Source organism: Somniosus microcephalus, chromosome 2 (assembly GCF_052327205.1).
Source record: "Somniosus microcephalus isolate GS21.2 chromosome 2, FLI_Smic_1.0, whole genome shotgun sequence".
Lineage (NCBI taxonomy): Eukaryota > Metazoa > Chordata > Chondrichthyes > Squaliformes > Somniosidae > Somniosus > Somniosus microcephalus.
This window is the reverse complement of record NC_140988.1, coordinates 375,773,357-375,796,075: the sequence shown is the minus strand read 5'-3', so window position 1 is coordinate 375,796,075 and position 22,719 is coordinate 375,773,357. Positions and strand designations below refer to the sequence as shown.

Below are 22,719 nucleotides of genomic sequence, written 5' to 3'. Positions count from 1 at the left end.
AATCTCCTATCACTATAGCTCTCCCGCTTTTTTTCCTCCCGTCCTGTGCAGCAGGTCCACCCATGGTGCCAGGAAGTTGGCTGCTGCTGCCTTCCCCCGATAAGCCATCCCCCTCAACAATATCCAAAGCGGTATATCTGTTTGAAAGGGGGATGGCCACAGGGGACCCCTGCACTACCTGCCTGCACCTACTACTCTGCCTGGTGGTCACCCATTCCCTTCCTGCCAGTGCAGCCTTTACCTGCGGTGTGACCAACTCCCTAAACGTGCTATCCACGATGTGCTCAGCATCGCGAATGCTCCAGTATGTATCCATTCGCAGCTCCAGCGCCACAATGCGGTCTGTCGGTAGCTGCAGCTGGATACACTTCCCGCACACATGGTCGTCCTGATTTCCCACATAGTGCAGGAGGAGCATGCCACAGGGCCGAGCTGTGCTGCTATGGCTTACCCTTTAATTAATTCAAATTAAATCAATACCACTAATTACACTACAATTAAATGATACACTCAAGGGCCCTTGTTTACCAGCACTCCCCGCTACACAACAGAGACCCTAGAAATTATAAACCACAAAAATTAAGTTTGGAAAAAAGCAAGATAGAGAGAAATGCTCACCAACCAATCACTTACCTGCTTTATGGTGACGTCACACTTCGATTACTTTTTACTTCTCTCTCTCCTCTCGCTGACTCTGTGCCTCTCGCAGGTCCGCCGCTCAGCTCCCGTCCCAGGCCTCCTCTCCGCGCTCTTTTTATTCTACTCTCGCTGACTCTGTGCCTCTCGCAGGTCCACCGCTCAGCTCCGGTCCCAGGCCTCCTCTCCACGCTCTTTTTATCCTCCTCTCGCTGACTCTGTGCCTCTCGCAGGTCCGCTGCTCAGCTCCCGTCCCAGACCTCCTCTCCGCGCTCTCTTTATCCTCCTCTCGCTGACTCTGTGCCTCTCCCAGGTCCACCGCGATTGTGGCACAGTACTCAATCAAGGTTTTGAAAATTCAACTTGACCAACTTTCTGGGACTGAATTGCTTTTAAGTTTTATTTGCCGCAGGGAGGGGAGTAAACCAACACAGCGAGTCACCTCAAGCCACTCTTGACCATCTCAAGAGCAGCACTACCAGCAGCTTGCCTGCTGTTTCACCTGGGGGAGTACTGTGTGGTGTGTGAGGGGGAAACATCTAAAGAATAGGAGGAAATCTAAATGACGTACAAAAAGAAACATATCCTGGACAGTCACTTTCTGTACGAACAGGAAGGAATAGTACTTTAATAAGTAATGTTTTCTTCTGATGCAGCAAGTGAAAGGAAACTTTCCAAGACTCCACTCTTGTGTTGCTGAACTGCGGTCAATGCCAAAAGAGGGTTGTATACGTGAAAAGCCAGGCTCCTTAAAACATGCTGTGGAGGATGGCCTCTTACAGTTTAAACAGTACATGAGGCATGTGACAGTGGGAGGATCGCTGAATAGCTGCTCAGTGGAGGTAAAACATATTTACATTTGCTTTAAATGATTTTTACTGCCTTGCAGCTGGTTGCCATCTCATAAACATTGCAATTATATATTTTGTTAAAAGGGGAAACTGACATTTTAAAACTTGTCTCACTTATATATTATCACCGGTAAAATCTCCCATGGGATTGCTCATGGTGAGTCAGAGGATTTGTTATTTTATAGCAGTGAGGGGGGGGAAATTTGGTTGCTTTGTGCGTCCCGTTAGCGCCCCAAGGGGGCGCAAAGCAACTAGCGCCCAGGTGCGGTGCCGCTAACGCCTCCCGCGAAATTCAGTGGGAGGTTAGCGGCGGCGGTAGCCAGTCACGCCCTGCGGTGCTGCGCCTCTGGCGATGACATCATCACCGTGCACAGCGCCCCACTCGCGCCCCGGCTGCAAACTCAGCTCGCGCCCCCTGACCTATCGTCGGACGCTATGTCCGACAGGGTCAAGTGGGGCGGTTTTACGGCTGGGGCGGCGATAATTAAAGGGCAGGTGCTGGGCGGCCATTTTTTTTGGACTGCCTACCAGCACCCCGCTCCCTAGTGGGCCGTCAGGGCCCCGGTGTGCACTGCGCTAGGCCCCTCCCCTTTAATCAGGGGAGGGAGGCCTGCAGTACCATGGCGCTGCATGCCGGCGCACGTGGCGCTGCTGTACATAGCACCGTGATATTCAATGGGAGCACTTCCAGAAACGCCCTGAATCCTGCTTGGGGCGCTACCATTGAATTTTGGGCGTGGAGCGCTAACTTTTTCGGGTCGCTAAAAGAAGCTAAAAGCTAAACGACGTTAACGCCCCAAAGGGGACGCAAGCCAATTTTCTCCCCAGGGGTGTTTATGCAATTTAGGGACTAACATCAGAGCGACTGATTTACAGCAACAGAATAAATCAAATTCCAATTTTATTAAATGGTATTCTGGGACTTTTCCTGTTTCTTTGGGGGAGTGGATTGCACAGCTTTGATGATTATTCTGTGAAAAATGCAAGTGTTCTTTATTCCTTTACCTATGGATGTATTTTTTAATGCTGAGAATACACAGCAAGCTGGTATACAAGAAGCACGAATTGGAGGTAGATCTACTGCTGTACCTTCGGCAGAACCCCTGGAAAAATGGCATAAATGGCTAAAAAACGGCTTTTAACGTTGTTTCTATGGAGTTTCTGCCAATCTTATGCCAAGGTTATGGCAGTAGTTTGAGGGAATGCCGTAGAAATTCTTTCCCCTGATATTAAGCAGTATTGGGGAGGGGGAGTGACGTTTAGCAGCACATAGGGGAAATCCTGCACTTTGGTATCATTAGGGGGTAGCCCTGGGAGTGGTCTTGGGCTTTTGGAATGGTCCTGAGTTTAGGCAGACCTGGGGTGGGGTCCTGGAGTTTGACAGTACAACAATGGTTTACGAGGTGTGTAAAACCCGACCAGCTACAGTTAAAAACAAAAGGACGTGTCTATTCACAACACCAAAGTTCTGATTGGTCCCCTTGGAGGACAAGACACACCCAGCAGTTTCTCTGGAATGTGTAATTAGATCCTACCTGCCTACGTAATCAGTTACTTTGCAAAGTCTAACTTGAGCCATTCTGACTGCCAGGCTCCTGATCTTCTCCCCTCAACAAGTTTCTGACCGTCCCTCCACCCTCCCCCCCCCCCCCCCAATAGATGGGGCATTGTGTGTGGGTCACAGATTGTTAACAGGTTTATTGGGTATGAAGTGAATAGTGACATTGTCATCACTTCCGGATTTCATCCCGGCCAATGATGCCACTTGCCATACACGCACTAAGCTTTCCGAAAAATCAACCAGGTCTAGGGGGAGGAAAGGGAGAACGTGGTGCGGGTGTAAAGGGGGTGGGGGTGGAAGAACGTGATCCGTTTTACCATCTGGATCACGTTCTCGCTCTCATTTCACCCCCCCCCTCCTTAGACCTGGATCACGTTCTTCCCCCATCCCCACTGTGCTCTCCGTGCTCCTTACGCCCCCCCCGAGTTCCTCACCTTCTCTCCCTCCCCCAAGTTTCTAACCTTCCCCCCAGCCCCAGTTCCTAATCTCCTCTCTCCCCCTCTTCTCTCTCCCCCTCTGATTTCTTCTTTCTCCCCCTCCGATTCCCTCTCTCTCTCTCTCTCTCTCCCCTTCCGATCCTCTCTTCTCCCCCGGCCAGCACGGATCCCGTGACAGGCCTTCTCCCAAGGAGCTTAAGGAAATTGTGGCCCACACTGCACTGCAGGCCTCAACTGTTGAGTACTGTGCATGTGCAACCTTGGTAAGTATCGCACATGTGCAGGAGGGGATCAGTTGCGCATGTGCGGCTCCGGTATACCGTGCATATGCGCAGAAGGCCACAAAAATGTTCGTGCAGATAATCACTTGCAAAACAAAATGGAGGTTAAAGAAGAGGGTTCCAGCCTCATTCAAATATTTAAATTGACGTCCCGCCTCCTGTCAGCGGGTTGGCTGCTCGTCCCGCCGCTGATAAAACCGGAAATAGGCGGGTTGGAGACGAGTTCAGGCCGGAATTCCGATTTTTAACAATTTAACTGCCCCCCCCCCACCCCCCATGCTCCAAACTGACCCTTTTTTTTAGGCTAAAATTCCCCCATTGTCCCTGATATTTACAGAGAGGGTGCGGGGTTGCCAAAAACTGCTGAATATTTTGTTTCCCGCCAGGCCACAGCTGGGGACTCTTGGGGATGGTTCCTGGCAATCGGGAGCGGGGACGGCCGGCAATTGCGGCAGGGACAAGAGAGAGGCCATCAAGGCTGGGGCGGGGTGGTGGGGAGGGCAGATCGGAGATTGCAACAGGGGCGGGACAGAGGCCATCGGGGCTGGGCTGGGGGGGTTGGGGGAGGTCGGCAAATGCGGCAGGGGGAAAGAGAAAGGCAGTGATCGGCAGAGGGGAGGCCAAAGGCTTTCTTGAGGGGCGGGCGGGAGCACTCCTGCTCCTCCTGGCCCACAAAGAGTGCTGGAAAAGGCACTTGCCTTGTGGAGTCGGCAGCTCCCGCCTCCCTTTCACCAACTGGTTTCCCGACTCCTGGGAGGTTTCCCTCTCTGTAACTCCCTCCTCTGCCTGGCAGGGGCCACTAATTATAAAGTTAACATATCTCAAACGGTCAATATACCACAGATGCTAATCGTGTGGTAATTAGAAGCAGTTTGCTTCAAATTCAATGAATTTGTTTTCTTTTAAAACTGAACTCCGATTTAGACGAAGAAAGACACATTGAAATCATTTCCACATTTATGAATGTTTTTGTGCTGTGCAGTTATAGTGGGCCGTAATTTGTGGTCCTAATGGGCGCGTATGAGTTACGTTTGCGCTTGTAAGGGCCGTGCAAGTTCCGGGTTTTCGCGCGCAAAGCGCATGTGGGAAATCCCGGAACTTGCGCTTCTGACAGATCCAATGCATCCCCGGACAGAGAGTTGGGCTATTTGCCCAACTTCTGCCTAGCGAATGCCCTTAAATTCTTATGCTTGGTAAAAGCAGGCGTAAGGCCTGCTATTACCAGCATAAGAGTTTAAAAAAACATTAAAATACATTTTTTTCAATCATTTATACATTAGAAAACCTGTGCAGTAAGGTAAGTTTATTTTTAGCCCCTTTAAAACATTTCAATTTATTTTTCAAATGGCATTTTAATTAATTTTAAATATTTATTTGATGTGTAGATGTATTTTTTGGGGTATTCCCATTCATGCTTAGGGGGTTTCCGTACATAGAAACATAGAAGATAGGAGCAGGAGTAGGCCATTCGGCCCCTCGAGCCTGCTCCGCCATTCAATGAGATCATGGCTGATCATCCAAATTCAGTACCCTGTCCCTGCTTTTTCCCCATATCCCTTGATCCCTTTAGCCTTAAGAAATATATCCAACTCCTTCTTGAATATATTTAATGAATTGGCCTCAACTGCCTTGTGTGGTAGAGAATTCCACAGGTTCACCACTCTCTGGGTGAAGAAATTCCTCCTCATCTCTGTCCTAAATGGCTTACCCCTTATCCTTAGTCTGTGACCCCTGGTTCTGGACTCCCCGACCATCGGGAACATCCTTCCTGCATCTAGTCTGTCCAGTCCTGTCAGAATTTTAAAAGTTTCAATGCGATCCCCTCTCATTCTTCTAAACTCCAATGAGTATAAGCCCAATCGACCCAATCTCTCCTCATACGTCATTCCTGCCATCCCAGGTATCAGCCTGCTGAATCTTCGCTGCACTCCTTCCATGGCAAGAACATCCTTCCTCAGATAAGGCGACCAAAACTGCACACAATACTCAAGATGTGGTCTCACCAAGGCCCTGTACAACTGCAGCAAGACATCCTTGTTCCTGTACTCAAACCCTCTCACTACGAAGGCCAACATACCATTTGCCTTAACCGCCTTCAGCGACTGGTGCACAAGGACACCCAGGTCTCGTTGCACTTCCCCTTCTCCCAATCTATTGCCATTCAGATAATAATCTGCCTTCCTGTTTTTGCCACCAAAGTGGATAACCTCGCATTTATCCACGTTATATTGCATCCGCCATGCTTCTGCCCAATCACCCAACCTGTCCAAATCATACTGGAGTTTCTCGGCATCCTCCTCACAGCACACACGCCCACCCAGCTTTGCGTCATCTGCAAATATGGAATCCCCATAAGCATGAATGGGGATTTCCTTCTTTTATTGGTTGGGCTGGCCCACGTGATCCCGGGGTGCTTGCGAACTGCATGCACCCCTGAGATACTTGGGCCTCTATGTGCAGGAACCTGGAGAGGCCCAGCACTGCGAATCTCCGTACCTCCCGGACCACCAGGTACGCAGGGATTTTATTTGCGGATTGGAGGCATTTCCCCGCAGGAAGTCTCTGACTGCAAATTCAGGGCCAGAATCTCTGCTTTATATACAAGATTACATTTGCAGAGTTTGTTCATAACATCAATACCATATATCTATAATAATTATTTTAGACCAAATCTGAGTGTTTCTCTTTTTTATTACAAGCTGCTTTTTATGGGTTCTCCCCATCTTCCCTGAAGGAGGAGAGTCGTACTGGGTTTTGGCAACAGCCCTCCAGTATCCGATTGGAATGTGCATTCTTACTGTGCAAGCTTACCTTGTAAGGGGAAGCAGGCTAATCTACCATGGCTATTCTACATCTGAGGCCAATCTCTTCCCTCTTTGGCATCTGCACATACTTGCTTTCCACTGGACCACTGGACAACTGATTTCCGTCTTCCCCGCGCCACCTTGCTTAGAGCATCAAGAACAATGATGGTGTTCCAACCACTGCCCTGACTAGATCAGCAAACTCAGCAAAAACCACTAATGCAAGCTGGGACCTCCAGCTTGTAAGGCTCAGTACTAAACTATGTGCTGGATATACCCTCAGCCATTGAGGGAGCTCCACAAGCTGTTAAATGCTGAGCCAAGTTTGTGAATTGTTTATTGGTTTGGAACAAAATTGGAAAAAATAAACAACTGAGATTGGAGCAGAGTACATGGCCATAAAAGACTTTGCGGTTTTCTGGTTCGTCCAAAAACGAATATTCCTCAATCACCTGCTCTCTCAAAAATCTCCCCAATTCTCCCTTAAATTTTAGTACAGGTTGGGCGTCCAAAATCCGGAGTTCCGGAATGTTCCAGAATCCGGACTCCGGGACGATTGGTGGCAGGGTCGTCCGGAATCCGGACACCCTGTCAAACCGTTTCTGCCGCCAGCCGGGTGACATCCAAAAACCGGAAATATCGCAACCTGGGCCCAGGCATTTCCCGACTCGGAACGTTTTTCTGATGTCCGAAGTCTGGAAACGCCCGAGCCCAGGTTGCAATATTTCCAGACTTCGGACATCAGAAACACGTTCCGAAGTCCGGAAAAACACGAAAACCAGCTCGGCCTCGGTCCCGAGGTTGCCGGATTCAGGACACTCAACCTGCACTTATTTGTCTCCCCCATTTTCCACCCTTTGCATAAAGCAGCTAAACTTAGCTGTCTATGCACCTTTCCTAGTTTAAGCTTGAGCCAGTGTCCCCCTGGTTCTGGAATTTGTGGCAATCTCAGTATTTGGCTGTTCTTTTAAGGATCTTGGATATTTGAGCCTTCTCTTCTCCAGAGTAAACAATCCCAAACTCTTCAACTTCCTCGTGATTCCAATGCCTTAAGCTAGGTAGCAGTTTGGTTGTCCTTTTTCTGCACTGCCTCCAATACCGGGATGATCTTGCTGTAGTAGAGCAACCAGATTGTATACATGACCTTGTACACACTCTTAGAATTTGTGCTCTATCCCTCTGGCTATACTTCCCAAGATCCAGCTAGCTTTCTTAGCGAGCAGTATCTTCAACATCTTCCACATAATCGTTGGCATTATTTCTTACTGAAAACATCAATTTTTCAACAATGCTTCAAGAGAAAGAAGAATTGGGAACTTTCCTCTTTTGTGACAATTATTGATTGCAAAACATTTTCACACTATTTTCCACTATGACCCTATTTTCCAAAGACATTTCTATTGATTCTGGCCTTGGTAGTTTTGTTCTGTCGATTCAAATTGACTAGGAATGGGCTGAAACTGTCAGATTAATTTTACTTTATACCTTGCAGGGAGAGAGCTTCATCCCATTACTCTGAGCTGTATACAGACCCAGGTTCTAGTGGTGAAAGAACAATGTTCTAACAAACAGCTTCTCTGACTTGACTTCTCATGTGTTTTCAGAGGCTGTCAATGGATTTCATTATTATTGTTTGGTTGGCTTAGAGTTTGAACGTGCAGTAATTTTACACAGCAGTGATGCATTTCGCCTCCAATTCTCCCAAATAGGCCATTTCATTGTAATTCACAAAGCACCTCAGCTCAGACAGAAACTACAAAATAATTGCTGAATCAGTGTGGCAAGTTTAACTTAACCAGCCCGTCGGAGAACTGACGAGATCGGGTGCAATGCTGGTTTTACACCCCGTGCGATTTTACTCCATTGAAGTTAATGAAGAGTAATATTGGGTGGGGTATAAAACCAGTGTTCCACTCAATGCTATGGGCTTCCTACCTAGTGAGTTAGGTTAAAATTACCCCCATTGAATCTAGTAAAAGAAATAAAGAAAGACTTGCATTTATATAGCGCCTTTCACAACCACCGGACATCCTAAAGCACTTTACAACCATTGCAGTACTTCTGAAGTAGTCACTGTTGTAATGTAGGAAACGTGGCAGTCAATTTGAACACAGCAAGCTCCCACAAACAGAGATGTGATAATGATCAGATAATCTGTTTTAGTGATGTTGATTGACGTCCACCCAAGAGAGCAGTCAGGGCCTCGGTTTAACGTCTCATCCAAAAGACAACCCCTCCGACAGTGCAGCACCTCCCTCAGTACTGCACTGGAGTGTCAGCCTAGATTTTTGTGCTCAAGTCTCTGGAGTGGGACTTTGAACCCACAACTTTTTGACTCTGTAGGTAAGGGTGCTACCAACTGAGCCACAGCAGTGATTTAAGTTTCCTTGGTGGTCTAATGGTTAAAGGCACCACCCAGGGCATACAGATCAGGGAGGCCTCAGATTAGATACAAAAACAAAAAAACACACAGCATCTGTCAGTATCTGTGGACAGAGAACAGATCCTTGGTCTGTGCTCGGTGAGCCAATAACAGCCAAGGCAACAGTTGGGCACTACAACAGCCCGCAGTGCCCCTAAGCTATGGAGTTGAAAAAATTTCTCACTCCTGCTGGAACATTTACATGTGTGAATGTTGGGCGAGAACAGGACCTGTCTCAGCTGTGATGCTGGAACAATTTGATGAAGTTCTCCTTCAAGACTCAAACATGAAGGATGGCCATTTGGGTGAGACACTAAGTTTGGCCAGCCCCAATGGAATTGTATCCCAGCAAATGTTATCTTCAGGAGGTCGTGAGAAAATCTGATGAGGAAAAAAAGTTACCAAGTAATTGAAAGTAGTGATTTAATGAGGTTCCAGAAAATCATGTGAAAGAGCAAAAGCTGTTAGCAATCGTTCAGCCGAGAAATTAGGTTCTAAATGTTAATGAATTAATCATTGTCCTTTAATAACCCGAGTTTATTTTCTACCCTTTCAGATTACAGTAGTCACCAGTCAGCCTGGGAAGCATGTGGTGAAGCAGCTAAAGTCAGGTCTCAGTGAAACAGATTTAGTCAGCGTTAGGCGGTTGCAGGTACTGCATATCTCCAGATGTGACCCAATGGAATTGATGGACATGGCGTGGAACACACAGTCAGCCCTGTCTAGCGAAGAAAATAACTCTGATGGTCTGTAGTTACAGTACTTGGAATCTCGTTACATAAGGGATGGGCTTTTTGTTTATAGCAGTTTGTCATCCTTATCAAATTGTTAAAAAGAAATTTGGTAATGCAGCAAACACTAACGATCAAACTTGAGACCTTGCTGATCTGTATTGCCAGCACCACATTGTGGGATGCATTTACATACTCAACTGCCAGAGGAGCTCGATGTGCTGATTCAGTTATTTTTTCCACCTACTTATGACATAATAGGGTAGATTTTGACTTTGTGCAGTAGCAAATCGGCAGCCTATCTTACATCTCTCCCTATTCTTATTTCCACATGGATTTGCTGCCAATTTGTTATCAAAATTACCCTCAACCAGTCTATGCAGATGTGGGATCCTGGTAATGTTTTATTCTCCTCTAAAGAACTTTGCTTTATTTGATGGGCTTATTTTGTCTGCTGCTCCAGATTTCTCGGAAAAAGAGATAAATACTCGTTCAATTGGGACTTTAGATAGCTATGACTTTTCACCCTATTTTTCTTTAATTTGCTTCCCTTGCCTGAAGACATTGGCCTAAAAATTCGACTGCGTCTGAAAACGTGCTGGGTCCTCATTAAAATGATTCAGGTGTGTGGTCAGTGCTACCTGCGCTATTCATTGGCTGCACGCCTGTTTGAGGGAGGTGGATGGAAATTGTGCGTCTCTGACATCACTTAAAGACAGCCAACAACTCCTAAAGGGGAGGTGCACTCTGGCTGCAGGCAGGAAAGAATGTTTCTGCAGAGAACAATGGCTGCAAGAGGTCGAGACAGGGCATCCAGGTTCTCTAATGGTGTGTTGGAGGCCTTGGTGTAGGCAGTGGACAGAAGGAGAAAGATCCTGTTCCCTCCCAAGGGGCAGAAAGCCTTCCAGGCAACACCTTCGCCGCTAGTGGGAAGAGGTCACAGAGGAGGTTAATGCCAGGAGCTTGGCTCCCAGGATGTGGTTGCAATGCTGCAAAAGGTTCTTTGACCTCACCAGAGTTACTCTCTGCTCACAGCTCTAACACTTCCCGCCTCACTACTCCCAGTGCTTCGCTCCCCCACGTCCCTTGACTCTCTTACAATCACTGCACTACACTTAACTCCACCTCCTTTTCCTCCTACTCACATACTCTGCACATCCTACTCCTGCTCCTATCTTCTATGTTTCTATCCTACTGTCACCATTATTGCAAAACTCACTGCCCATATCTCACATCTTACACACTGCATACCAACCATTTGACCATGACGAGCACATTGTCTAAACACCTCACAAGACTATCACTAACACAGTCCCTAACACTTTCTTGCTGGTACTGCATATCTCCAGATGTAACCCAATGAAATTCATGGACAAGTCGTGTCTGACGGTCACACACAACCTGCGCCAGGATAGCCCTTGACCATATCGCTCAGTAGCCAGCCTGTAACCTGCCAGCCTGTTTGCAACAAAGACAGCACAGAGGACTGGCGGAGGATAAATGAATCATGACTGCTGCCAGGAAACCGGGCACAGACCTGCATAATGCACTGCCTGTGGTCACAACCCAGCTGGACATTAAAGGGGTGGAATCCCTTTTGACTGAAAAAGATGCCAGTCTGGTGATGGATAGCAAGCAAGACAATGTGAGTGCAGGCTATGGAACCTTGGATCCTGGGAAGCCTGCCATGCATGCAAAGCCTAGTGCTCCTGTCACTTTGGCAATAAGAAAGGATATATTTGTATTTCTCCTGGTGTAAAGAGCCTCAGTGATCTCCCTGATACAACATTGGACTATGAACTGACACTGATGTCACCTGCTGCAGCTTGGAAGGAGCCTGTGCCATAAAGGTTAAGGACCACGGTGACCTTGATAGCCACAGGCAGTGCTGTCCATGTCCTGGTACGAGGCTCGAGTTGTGGCTACAGCAGGTGACATAGTTCAGTGATGGCCTCCTTTGTGAAGTGAAGACGCCTGAGACATTCATGGCCATGTAAAATTGGATATGTGACAGCCTGAGAACTTCTCCGGGAAGTTCATGTAGGAGAACTGCTCGCTGAAGATCCTCTGTGGGTATGGCTTCCTGCACAGTCCCTCTTCTGCAAGCTGATCCTGCGCTCTCCTTGCTGCTCCCCCCTCATCCTCTAGCCCAAAAGGCAGATCTACCAGACCACCTGTGACTGCAGTAAAACAGTTTGGAAGGCAGCCAAAAGCAGTCCCGTACCAGCAAGAATTTTTTTTATCAGAAATCAGTCCTCTAAGTCAAAAAACACTCAGTAGTTGACCAACAGCCTCAAATAATAAATCAGCAACTCATCTGTGTGCAGTGGAGGAGCCCTTTAAATAGTGATGCTAAAGGGTCCTTCCTGCCTGTTAGCACTACGAGTGCCTGAGCAAGTTTATCACGTGGCGAGTTAGGCGCTGGGGCAGCCCAATATCACAAAGGGGTCCTACATCAAGAATAGGACTCTGATTTGAATATTTTAATCAGCAATTTAAATAGTTCTGGCGTGCTCCCTGAACGCCTACGGAGCAGGCCGATCCAATATTGCGGGCTGCGCATGTAATGAGGGCACTTGCCGCATTGGCTGGATGCTTAGGTGCCCTTTTTGCGCCTGAAGAACGAGCGCGGCGCCATCGACTTTGTATTGAGGTATGGCTTCAGTGTGTTGGATTCCCACCAATATCTTTCCCAAGTGGCCATTCAACATGAGTAGGCCGAGACAGTGAGTATTGGCCGACTGTTTAATCATGGGGTGGCATCACAGATGATCTTGCTCCTGTCCTCACTGAGCACCACACATGCATACTTCCAGCAGGGTTTGCTGGATAGCAATCAGGAGCAGGAACCTTGCCAATACTTCCTCACCACACCCTAGGGGTACTGAGACCAATTGTAGTACCCCTACCAGTGCCCCACTTGTGATAAGCTAACTCAGCAGAGGCCAGGGATTGAATCTAAAATCTTCAGCATTTGCATGTTGCCTTTAATTATGCCACTAGGAAAGACAGATGTTTCTACTTCTATATCCAAGTTCCCATAACAAAGAGATAATGAGCATCATGGCTGCTTGCAATTTACAAGTAGCGCTCTCTTGCTGTCATGTATCCAATTTTACGAGGTCGTTTGTGCTTTTCTACTTGATCACCTAAGAGAAGTCCAGTTTCATCTTAAATGGTAGCTCGAGCCTTTACTCGGCAATTATAATTTCAGTAGTGCTCTTCATTGACAATTTAAGTATTTGGAAAAAAACAATTCTCTCATACATCCGGAGTATCAGTAACCTTGAGCTAGTGTACTTTTGAACCTAGTTATACAGTGAACAAATAGTGGGCTCCAGTGTAAGCAGAGATGATAATTTTGCTCCATCTTAATAGTAATGCTCGGATGCTATTATTTGTGCTGTGTAAGACTAACTGGGGTGGGGCTGGTTGTCCTTCTTTGGATTCACCAACCAGAGGAAATAGTCTTTTCCTATTCACCTATCAAACCACCCCCCCACCCCCAGAATTTAAAAAAAAATCTTTTAAATCTTCTCTTAGCCTTCTCAACACCAGTGCAAATAGTCCCAGTATCTTAACACTATCTGCAGAGCTATAATTTCTCATCCTAGTATAATCCTGGCGAATCTACACTGTACCCTATGGCTTAATATCCTTCTAAAACTGCGCAGAGTGCTCTGTGGCCTAATCACTGCCATGTACAAATTAATCATTAATTCTTTGCTCTTGTACTCTATTCCCCTATTTGTAAAACCCAAATGGTTGTTCTGGTGCAAGCCTGGCCAGTGAGTAACAGTGGGTTATTCAACACTGGAAACCAAACAGCCAAGCCTCATCCTGTCCTCACCCAAAGTCTGTACGTACAGTAGGACGGAACAAAAGTAGTTCCTTGCGTACGTCAGGTACAGTACCAGTCTGAAATAATGAAACAAGGACACCTGGTGGACAGCTAATGTCTTGCATCAGAGAATAGTTTGTGTTATTTGAAGGAAGTCTACAAAAACAAAATTAAAAACTCATTACGGACGAGGAAGGCCATTTGGCCCATCTTAATTTATCCATCTAGAAAGATGCTCAACTCTCCCATTGTAATGTCCAATTGTTTCTAAATGATTCCACGGTTTTCACCTCCACTCCTCTTTAACATCTATTTCACACGTTGATCAGTTTATTGTTTGAAGCATTTCTTGATATTAATCCTAAAATTACCTTTTTCTAGTTTGTATCCGTTTCCCTTTGCTCTACTATCACGATTTAATTTAAAGTAATAATCTGGTTTTACTTTTTCCATTTCCTTAACTATCTTATATACCTTTATAAGATCGTCTTTCAGGTACCTCCTTTCCAGTTGTAAAGTTCAAGTTTATCCGGTCTTTCTTCATTAGTCAAACCCCTGTTACTGGGGATCAGCCTCGTGGCTCTTCCCTGCACGGCCTCCAGCGTTTGAATATCTCCCTTGTTTCTTGGTGACCAGAACTGGACACAGTATTCAAGGTGCAGTCTGACTAGAGTGCCATCAAGTTTGATCACCATTTCCTCTGCCTTATATTCTATTGTTTTGGCTAAGTAGTCCAACATTCCATCAGCTTTATTGATTGCTGCACTGCACTGATTGTTCATGTTTGGCGTCAAATCTACTGATTCCGAGGTCTCTTTCGGCTTTGTCCTTAGCTATTTCAACACCATTCATTGAGTACACTAGTCAATCTCCTGTGGCATTGAACAGAGGCAGTCAAGACCATTTTGAATTTTTCCAGGTCAAGCAGGGTTAGAGGATGGGGGATTTTTTTATTATTCATTCACAAATTGCAAGGCCAGCATTTATTGCCCATCCCTAATTGCCCTTGAGAAGGTGGTGGTGAGCTGCCTTCGTGAACTGCTGCAGGATTGACTCTGTGGGTCTGGAGTCACATATAGGCCAGACCAGGTAAGGGCAGCAGGTTTCCTTCCCTATAGGACATTAGTGAACCAGTTGGGTTTTTACAACAATCCGGTAGTTTCATGGTCACCATTACTGTTACTAGCATCTTATTTCAGATTTATTTAATTAACTGAATTTAACTGCCATGGTGGGATTTGAACTCACGTCTCACAGATTATTAGTCCAGGCTTCTGGATTACTTGTTCAGTAACATAGCCACTAACTACCGTACCCTGTTGGTGAAAGGGAGGCTGGAGCTGCTGACTCCACAAGGTAAGTGCTTTTTCCAGCACTCCTTGTGGGCCAAGAGGAGCAAGAGTGCTTCCCCCAGTGAGATTTGCAGATAAACGTACCAATGTTGGGGGGGGGGGAAGGGGAAGGAGGAGGTGAAAGTTAATAGCAGGGGCGGGAAAGGGGAAAAGAGGTAAGGGAGAAGACTGTGGGAGGAGAGGGAAAGGATATTGGGGTAGATCTCGACTTTGTGTGATAGTGAGTCGGCAGCCCGTTATACATCGCTCCCAACTTTTATTTCCATTGTCTTCACTGTCATCTGTTTTACACTATTGCATAAAGTCAAGATCTACCGTATTGCGAGAGGAGGGGATTCCTGATCGTGCCAAATCTACCCTGTTTAGACTGACAACAGGCAAATTGCACAGTTTCTCAGAAGCCAGTTAGCTCCAGCTGCAACTTTGCCAGTCTGGCTGGGACTTTCCCCAATGTTGAGGCAAGGTGTATAAAGCCAAAAGTGCAAGCTGAGAGTTCAACCAAAATGATTGACTCGACCTAAATGGTCCCATTGAGAGCTTTTTAGATTTGATGACACCAGCACTTTAAGTCGCAGCCCCGCAGCAAAATGCCCATTCCAAGAGCGTCCAGTAGTTTACACCACAGGGGTGTTTCTGACAGTGTACTTGCTGTCAGAGGCAACCATGTACACAGGGTGCAAGATACATTGAACAACCCTCTCTGCTTTGCCTTGACAAGATAGCTTTACAAGAGCATTGCCTGCTGCATTACATTGCTTTCCTCATAGCCCCACCAACTATGATGGAAATTTTTAGCGAAATGTACCATTAATATATGTCCACTAGCTGTTTCAAGCAATTTCTGAATTTAACGATACATCCTTAATCTGATGGAGGGAAAGGTGAAATTCATCACACCTGTCGTGACTGGATTTCACCCAGATTGAGTTGGCTGGACCACCTCAATTTCACCTGGAAAACATTGGTTTCCCTGCTGTTAGTAAATTATATTGTAGACCCTTAATGAAAAGTGATTACCACTGTTTTTTGCTAGTTACTTATTTAATCAATGCCCTTTATTTCCTGTGCAGAATGCTCCATCCTGGGGACAGATATCGATCTGCAGACAGTTGAGAATGACACAATCAGCCTGGATAGTTTCTTCAAGAGTTGGTTACACAATCACGGAACAGACAAGGAACATCTCCATTTGCTGCTTCCAGCAGCGCGTCGCCCCAGCTCTGCAGGACGAAGTAATCTGTTATGAGTGATGACTAGGGAAAGAAGGCCATTAAAGCTGCATAAAATTCTAACAGGACTAGACAGACTAGATGCAGGAAGGATGTTCCCGATGGCGGGGGAGTCCAGAACCAGGGGTCATAATCTAAAGATAAGGGGTAAGCCATTTAGGACTGAGATGAGGAGGAATTTCTTCACCCAGAGAGTGGTGAACCTGTGGAATTCTCTACCACAGAAGGCAGTTGAGGCCAATTCATTAAATATATTCAAGAAGGAGTTAGATATATTTCTTAATGCTAAAGGGATCAAGGGATATGGGGAGAAAGCAGGGACAGGGTACTGAATTTGGATGATCAGCCATGATCGCATTGAATGGCGGAGCAGGCTCGAGGGGCCGAATGGCCTACTCCTATCTTCTATGTTTCTATCTAAATCTTGTCTCTAAATTGTGAAGCATTTCAAGAGTTGAAGTGCTTCACTCGGTACCCTGATGGCACAGTTGGTAAGGACAGTGTGTGACTGGGCCATACAGACCATAGAAGGTCCCTGGTTCAATCCCTAGTGTGCACTTGAGTTAACTAACCTCAGCCAGGGTAGAAGTTTTATCAGGTTTAGAATAGTTATGGAAAAGGACACGGTACAATCAACCATAAAAATACTTAACTGGAGGAGGGCTAACTTCAATGAGTTGAAAAGGGATCTGGCCCAGGTGGATTGGAATAAAAAATTGATAGGCAAAACAGTAATTGAAAATGGGAGGCCTTCCAAGAGGAGATGGTTTGGGTACAGAGTAGACACATTCCCACGAGGGGGAAAGGAAGGGCATCCAAAGCTAACACTCCCTGGATGACTAAAGATACCTTCTCAAAGGCACTTAGGAATAGGCAATAAATGCCAGCATCCCGTGAACATAGAGAAGTGTGAAGTGATACATTTTGGTTGGAAGAATGAGAAGAAGCAATATAAACGAAATGGTACAATTTTAAAGGGGGTGCAGGAACAGAGAGACCTAGGGGGAAAAATTGAGTCGTGCTCCCTTTGGGGCGCTAACTTCGCTAGAGCGCTATTTCTAATTAGCGCCCACGCAGCCGATTTTCCCAGGTAGCGCTCCGAGAGGGAGGAGGGGTGCTGCTGGAAGCGCCCGCGTCCCTTTTGGGGCGCTGCGTGCCGCAGTACTGCAGGCCTTCCCCTTATTAAAGGGGAGGGGCCTGGTGCAGCGCATCCCGGCGCCCAGCTGGGCCACTAGGGATCAGGAGTGCCGGCTAATGGGATCAAGGGATATGGGGAGAAAGCAGGGACAGGGTACTGAATTTAGATGATCAGCCATGATCTCATTAAATGGCGGAGCGGGCTCGAGGGGCCGAATGGCACACTCCTGCTCCTATCTTCTATGTTTCTAGAACAAGAGGTGACATGAGAAAGCATTTCTTTACACAGCGAGTTGTTGTGATCTGGAATGCGCTGCCTGAAAGGGTGGTGGAAGCAGATTCAATAGCAACATTCAAAAGAGAATTGGATAGATACTTGAAGGGAAACCTTTAAAGGGTTATGAGGAAAGAGCAGGGAAGTGGGATTAATTGGATAGCTCTACCAAGAGCCGGCACAGGCACGATGGGCCGAATGGCATACTTCTGTGCTGTATCATTCTATGATTCTAAGGGCGATGCTAGAATTGACCTCAGCATCTCAGGGCAAGGGAGAAGAAAATATCAAGCAGGAATGACATTCCTAAACACTACTCAGAGAAATTGCACATGTGTGGTTGTCGGCTGACATCAGGTTTTATTACTAGGTTGTGATGCACTCCCAAGGTCAATGTCAACTGTCTGGCCCTGACACATGAATAATATTCACTTGGCAAGGTACTGCAGCCCATGGAACCATATCCCAACATAAGTAAATGTCTGCAAAAGAGGGAGATGAAAAAGAAAAAAAATGAGAGGATTATTGAGTTGACTCTAATGAATATTATTTCTGAAGTGATGATCAATTTCACTTCAGAGTTTGCAGTGACCTTACTTACGTTAAATCGATAATGTTTTCTTTGTTGACTGGTTCAATTGACAAATTTAGAAATAACATCCAGTTCTATTACACGCTGGCGGCAGAGGTTTCTTTTGTGAAATGTCACTTCTGGTACGAGTCTCACTACTGGCGAGCACAAATCAGAGAATCAGGGCCTACTTTAGCTGTATCTCCAGTTCACTGCTTGTGTCCAGGGAGACTCCCTGCCAGCAGTGGGGCCCCGCAGAATGATATCCCTGGGGAATGCATAAACCTAGAAAACATGCAACTGCCACACTCAAAAAGTCTGATAATTAGTTTAGTAACAAATGTCACCCGATTTGTTATAAACACAAGCAGCCTTTATGTATGTGCAACATCCAAGTGCCTCATTTCATGGCAAACTCCCCACTATGGCTATCATGTCACACAACAATTTGGCAGTCATTTAAAAAAAAATTAAAGCAACAGCAAATTTGTCTGTACAATGACTTCATGTGAATGGGATTGTAAACTTATGCTGATTACCCTGAGATCTCTAACTTCCCCTTTGAAAGTATGAGAATTAATAGAACAACCAGCCAGTGTCAAATAATAGAGAGAAAATACTAATCCTATTCTTGGCTCCTGTAGTGAAAGGATGGGCTCCCTGTAGTTGATTGTGAGAGTTGAATAGTAAATGTAATTGACTTCAATTAAGTTTTATTTTGATCCTTGCTAATTGGCTCTATTCAGAGCTCTTGTTGCCCTCCAAGTGCTCTTACCAGTAGCTGTTGAGAGTACTTGGGAGCCCGTAACTCTTGAATATCTCATAATTGCACTTTGCAAGATCCTCAACATATCAGTTTATTTTTTGTGCGGATTTGCACCTAACAACTTGCTGCTATTGGTGGTAGTAATCTTTTGTATACTGGAAGAGTTTTAGAGCAAATATGCGCAAAATATAAAACTTTATATGACTAAGTAGGCTATACAATCAAGGGATGGACACATCACAATCAAGCCCAACCCTGCTCTCATCCAATGACCAACGCACGTGCAGGGGTCACTGGTTAACAATCAGGAGATGGAATCGTCTCCAACCCCAGGGACACGAGGCGATTTGTAATATCCTTATTGCCACAACAACAACTTACACTTCTATAGTGCTCATTACATACAAAGAGACATCTCAGAACACTTTGCAGGGCAGTGGACACAGCGTAGGGAGGAGGGAAGGGGAGGAATGAGTCAGGAGAATGCAAAAGCACAGTCAAAGAGGAAGGTCTAAAGGAGATTTTTAAATGTGGTGGTGGTGTAACAGAGATATTGAGGGAGGGAGTTTCAGAGGATGGGGCAGTCATTGATAGTCAAGCAGAGGGCATGGGAAATGAAAAGTAGGGTGGTTTTGCAGAACTGGAGGGTGCAGACAAGGATATAAGTTTGGAGGCGATCACGGAAGTAAATAGCGGATGAGGCCATGGAGGGATTTGAAGGTGAGGACAAGATCCTATTAAGACGTGGAAGCCAGTGGAGGTTGGCATGGACTTGAGGTGCAGGCCTTAGTACAGATAAGGACATGGCCATTTACTCTGTTTCTCCAGAGTTTCTGCTGAAGTTACAGTGAGAGATCAGGGAACTGCTGTGGGGAATTCTGCCCCTTATACACCAAGGCTTTCTGGGCTAAGCTTAAATTGTCTGCTTGGGAGGGAGACTGACTCAAAGCTGGAGGCGTGTAGATGTTTATGGGAGCTGAGGAGGATGGCTTTGATGTTGCCGACATTAAGCTGGAGGACGTTTTGGCTTAATGACAGATATGCAGTTGGAGATGGTGGCAACCACAGTGGAGTCAGTGGAGCGATAGCTTTCACATGTATGGTCTACTTTGCTAACGTCACCGAAAGGTAGCAGCAAAGGGGACCAAGGACAAAAATGTGGCTACAACAGAAGTGACCATGTAGCCATGGGAGGAGAAACTGAGGAGATGTAACGTCTGCAGTGTGACAGTTAGGAATGGATAAAAGAGAACAACTCTTGGATGAGATCAGCTAACTTAGTCCCGTGGGTTTACGTACTGATAAAAAGGAAAAACTGCAAATGCTGCAAGTTAGAAATAAACACCGAAATCCTGCAAAGAGAAAAGAGTGGCCAACATGTTGGAAATAGACCCATTGTCAGCTGGAAATTGGCAGATTAGCAAGCCCCTTCATAGGAATAAAGAAAGCAAAGGGCTGGGGGGTGGGAGGGGTAGGGATATAACAGAACAATAGGTAGTGAAAGTCAAGAATGTTTGACTCCCTGTTACAGAGGTTGAATAGCCAGAATTTTTTTTTGAAAAGCTGGAGAGGTGAAAACTAGTGGGTCATCTCAGTCAGACAATGAAAAGGCATTAAAATGACAAAGGGCTTGAAATTAGTTAAAGTATGGTGATGTAAAGGCATGAGAAAAACAAACACACAGAATAAAAGTAAGAAAAATGGGAGAAATAAAAAGTAAAAATCTGCAAATGGAAATCTGAAATAAAAACAAATTCTGGAAACACAGCAAGCAGGCAAAAAGATAAAAACACAGGCCAACACCCTTGGTGCAGAATTACTCAGTTGAAGTTTCTGCTTGATCCTTGACCATGCCTGTTCCATTTCCTAAACTTCTGTGCTAACCTCTTCTTACAACAGGCTTGTCTTCAGTTTTCACCCGAGTATTTACATTTGCCAGATTATTTTCTGGCAGCTAAACATAATCCCACCACTCCACTTTGCAGAAAGACTATTCCCTCCAGGATACTCTTTATCAAACTGTCAGCCGTATGCCCTCTGCCATGGAGAGTGTTGAACCAACTGTATCTCCAGTGCTCCCTGCTTTGAACAAAATGAGGGAGAAGGTCTGAAGCAACTAAAATCTATGTTCAGACCGGATGGCTGCAGTGTACACAAGATAAAGATGAGATACCATTTTAGAAGCTTGGTTGTAACAGTGTAGGAGGCTAAAGACTAGAGTAGGATTGGAAGAGGGAGGTGAAGTGGTGAGCCACAGGGAGGTCAGGATCCCAATTGCGGCATTTTGGCAATGCAATCACCCTGCATTTAGTCTCCCCATTATGTGGCCACACTGTGAGCAACGTTCTACCAGATTGGAGGAATTACATGTCTAACACAGAAGAAATGTTTGGGGTCCCAGACAGTGGTGCAACAAGAGATGGATAAACAGGTTGCACTTGCCATGGTTGCAAGTTAAAGTGCCAGGGGAAGGGTAGCCGGAAGTTGAGGTGATGTAACAATTAATAAAGAGTATCCTGGAGGGAATAGTCTTTCTGCAAAGTGGAGTGGTGGGATTATGTTTAGCTGCCAGAAAATAATCTGGCAAATGTAAATACTAGGGTGAAAACTGAAGACAAGCCTGTAGTAAGAAGAGGATTCAAGTTTTCAAGATGGCTCCTGTGCTGGCAGCTCCCTTGGGAGCTCCTTTGCCATCCTTGACAATCCATTGCCATCCTTTGCTCTCTTTCCCCCCAGTCTCCTCTCTTCTGCTGTTTAAGTTCCCCTGGCTCTAATAGTGGGTTCGTTTTATCCCTAACTGCAAGTTCAAGCTGCAAGGTTAAAGTTACCTGAGCCCACTGCCCATCCCCCGACCATGCCTGTTCTTTGTTCTCAGTGAGCACTGGCTCTTCACTTAAACTTAGCTCCCAAATTCCCAGACCTCTCCGCCGTCAAGACTATGCTTCTCCACTAGACTAGTGATCTAGTGACTAGTGGATCGCGAGTGGAGCTCGAGACCAGGGATCGCGAGAATATCAGTGCTAATTTGATCCTGTGAGAGACAACATCATTCATGTCCGAGGCCGGGACCCAGTAGCGAGGACGAGCCCAGCAGCGAGGTCAAGGCCCAGGAGTGGCGCAGCATGGACCAGCAGCGGGGTCGGGGCCCAGGGAAGATGCGGCACGGGCCAACAGCGAGGTCGGGAGGACCACAATGCATCCTACGAAATCCAAGCAGAGAGGACCTGCGGGAAGGAGGGAGGAGGACAGTAGGAGTATGTTTGTGTGTGTGTGCTAGGCCGATGTAGCAGAGCCTGGTCTCCAATCATCCTGGATCCCCTTGCCATTGGACCAAGACATTGCTCTGTCAAGCCCGCGTGGTAGCTGGTGTGCAACGGCCACCCCACGTTAAAAGAATTCACGCACAGGCATCTTCCACCCTTTATAAGTCATCCTCGGTTCCGAGGGACTGCCTAAGAAGAAGAAGAGGTTAGCACGGAAGCTTAGGAAATGGAACAGGCATGGTCAAGGATCAAGCGGAAACTTCAACTGAGTAAAAAGCTCTGGTGCAGAAAGAGGAGCCATCAGAGCAGATACAACAGATAGTGAGAAACTGGGAGAAAGGATGTGGAATCATTACAGGAAGTGAGGTGGGATGAAGCATCATCCTCGTAGTGATGTGAATCTGTGGGCTTGTATTTGATACCTATGGAAACCCCATTGCCAGAGATGGAGAAAGAACAGAAAAGGAAGGAAATATTTAGAGATGGACCATGTAAAGCTGAGGAATGGGTGTAAATTAGTCAATGAACTTCTCAATATCAGAGCAACAGAAGAAGTGGCACCA

At 46.2% G+C, this 22,719-nt stretch overlaps 1 protein-coding gene across 2 annotated transcripts in view; it reads left to right on the top strand.

Moving 5' to 3' along the window:
* m1ap (meiosis 1 associated protein) overlaps nucleotides 1-22,719 on the top strand; it is a 108,083-nt gene that overhangs the window by 12,237 nt on the left and 73,127 nt on the right. For both annotated transcript variants that reach the window (XM_085975898.1, XM_085975891.1), the window contains exons 2-4: nucleotides 1,293-1,478; nucleotides 9,549-9,738; nucleotides 15,987-16,148. In XM_085975898.1, coding sequence (XP_085832024.1) covers nucleotides 1,293-1,478; nucleotides 9,549-9,738; nucleotides 15,987-16,148 — 538 coding nt within the window. The remainder of the gene's footprint in view (nucleotides 1-1,292; nucleotides 1,479-9,548; nucleotides 9,739-15,986; nucleotides 16,149-22,719) is intronic.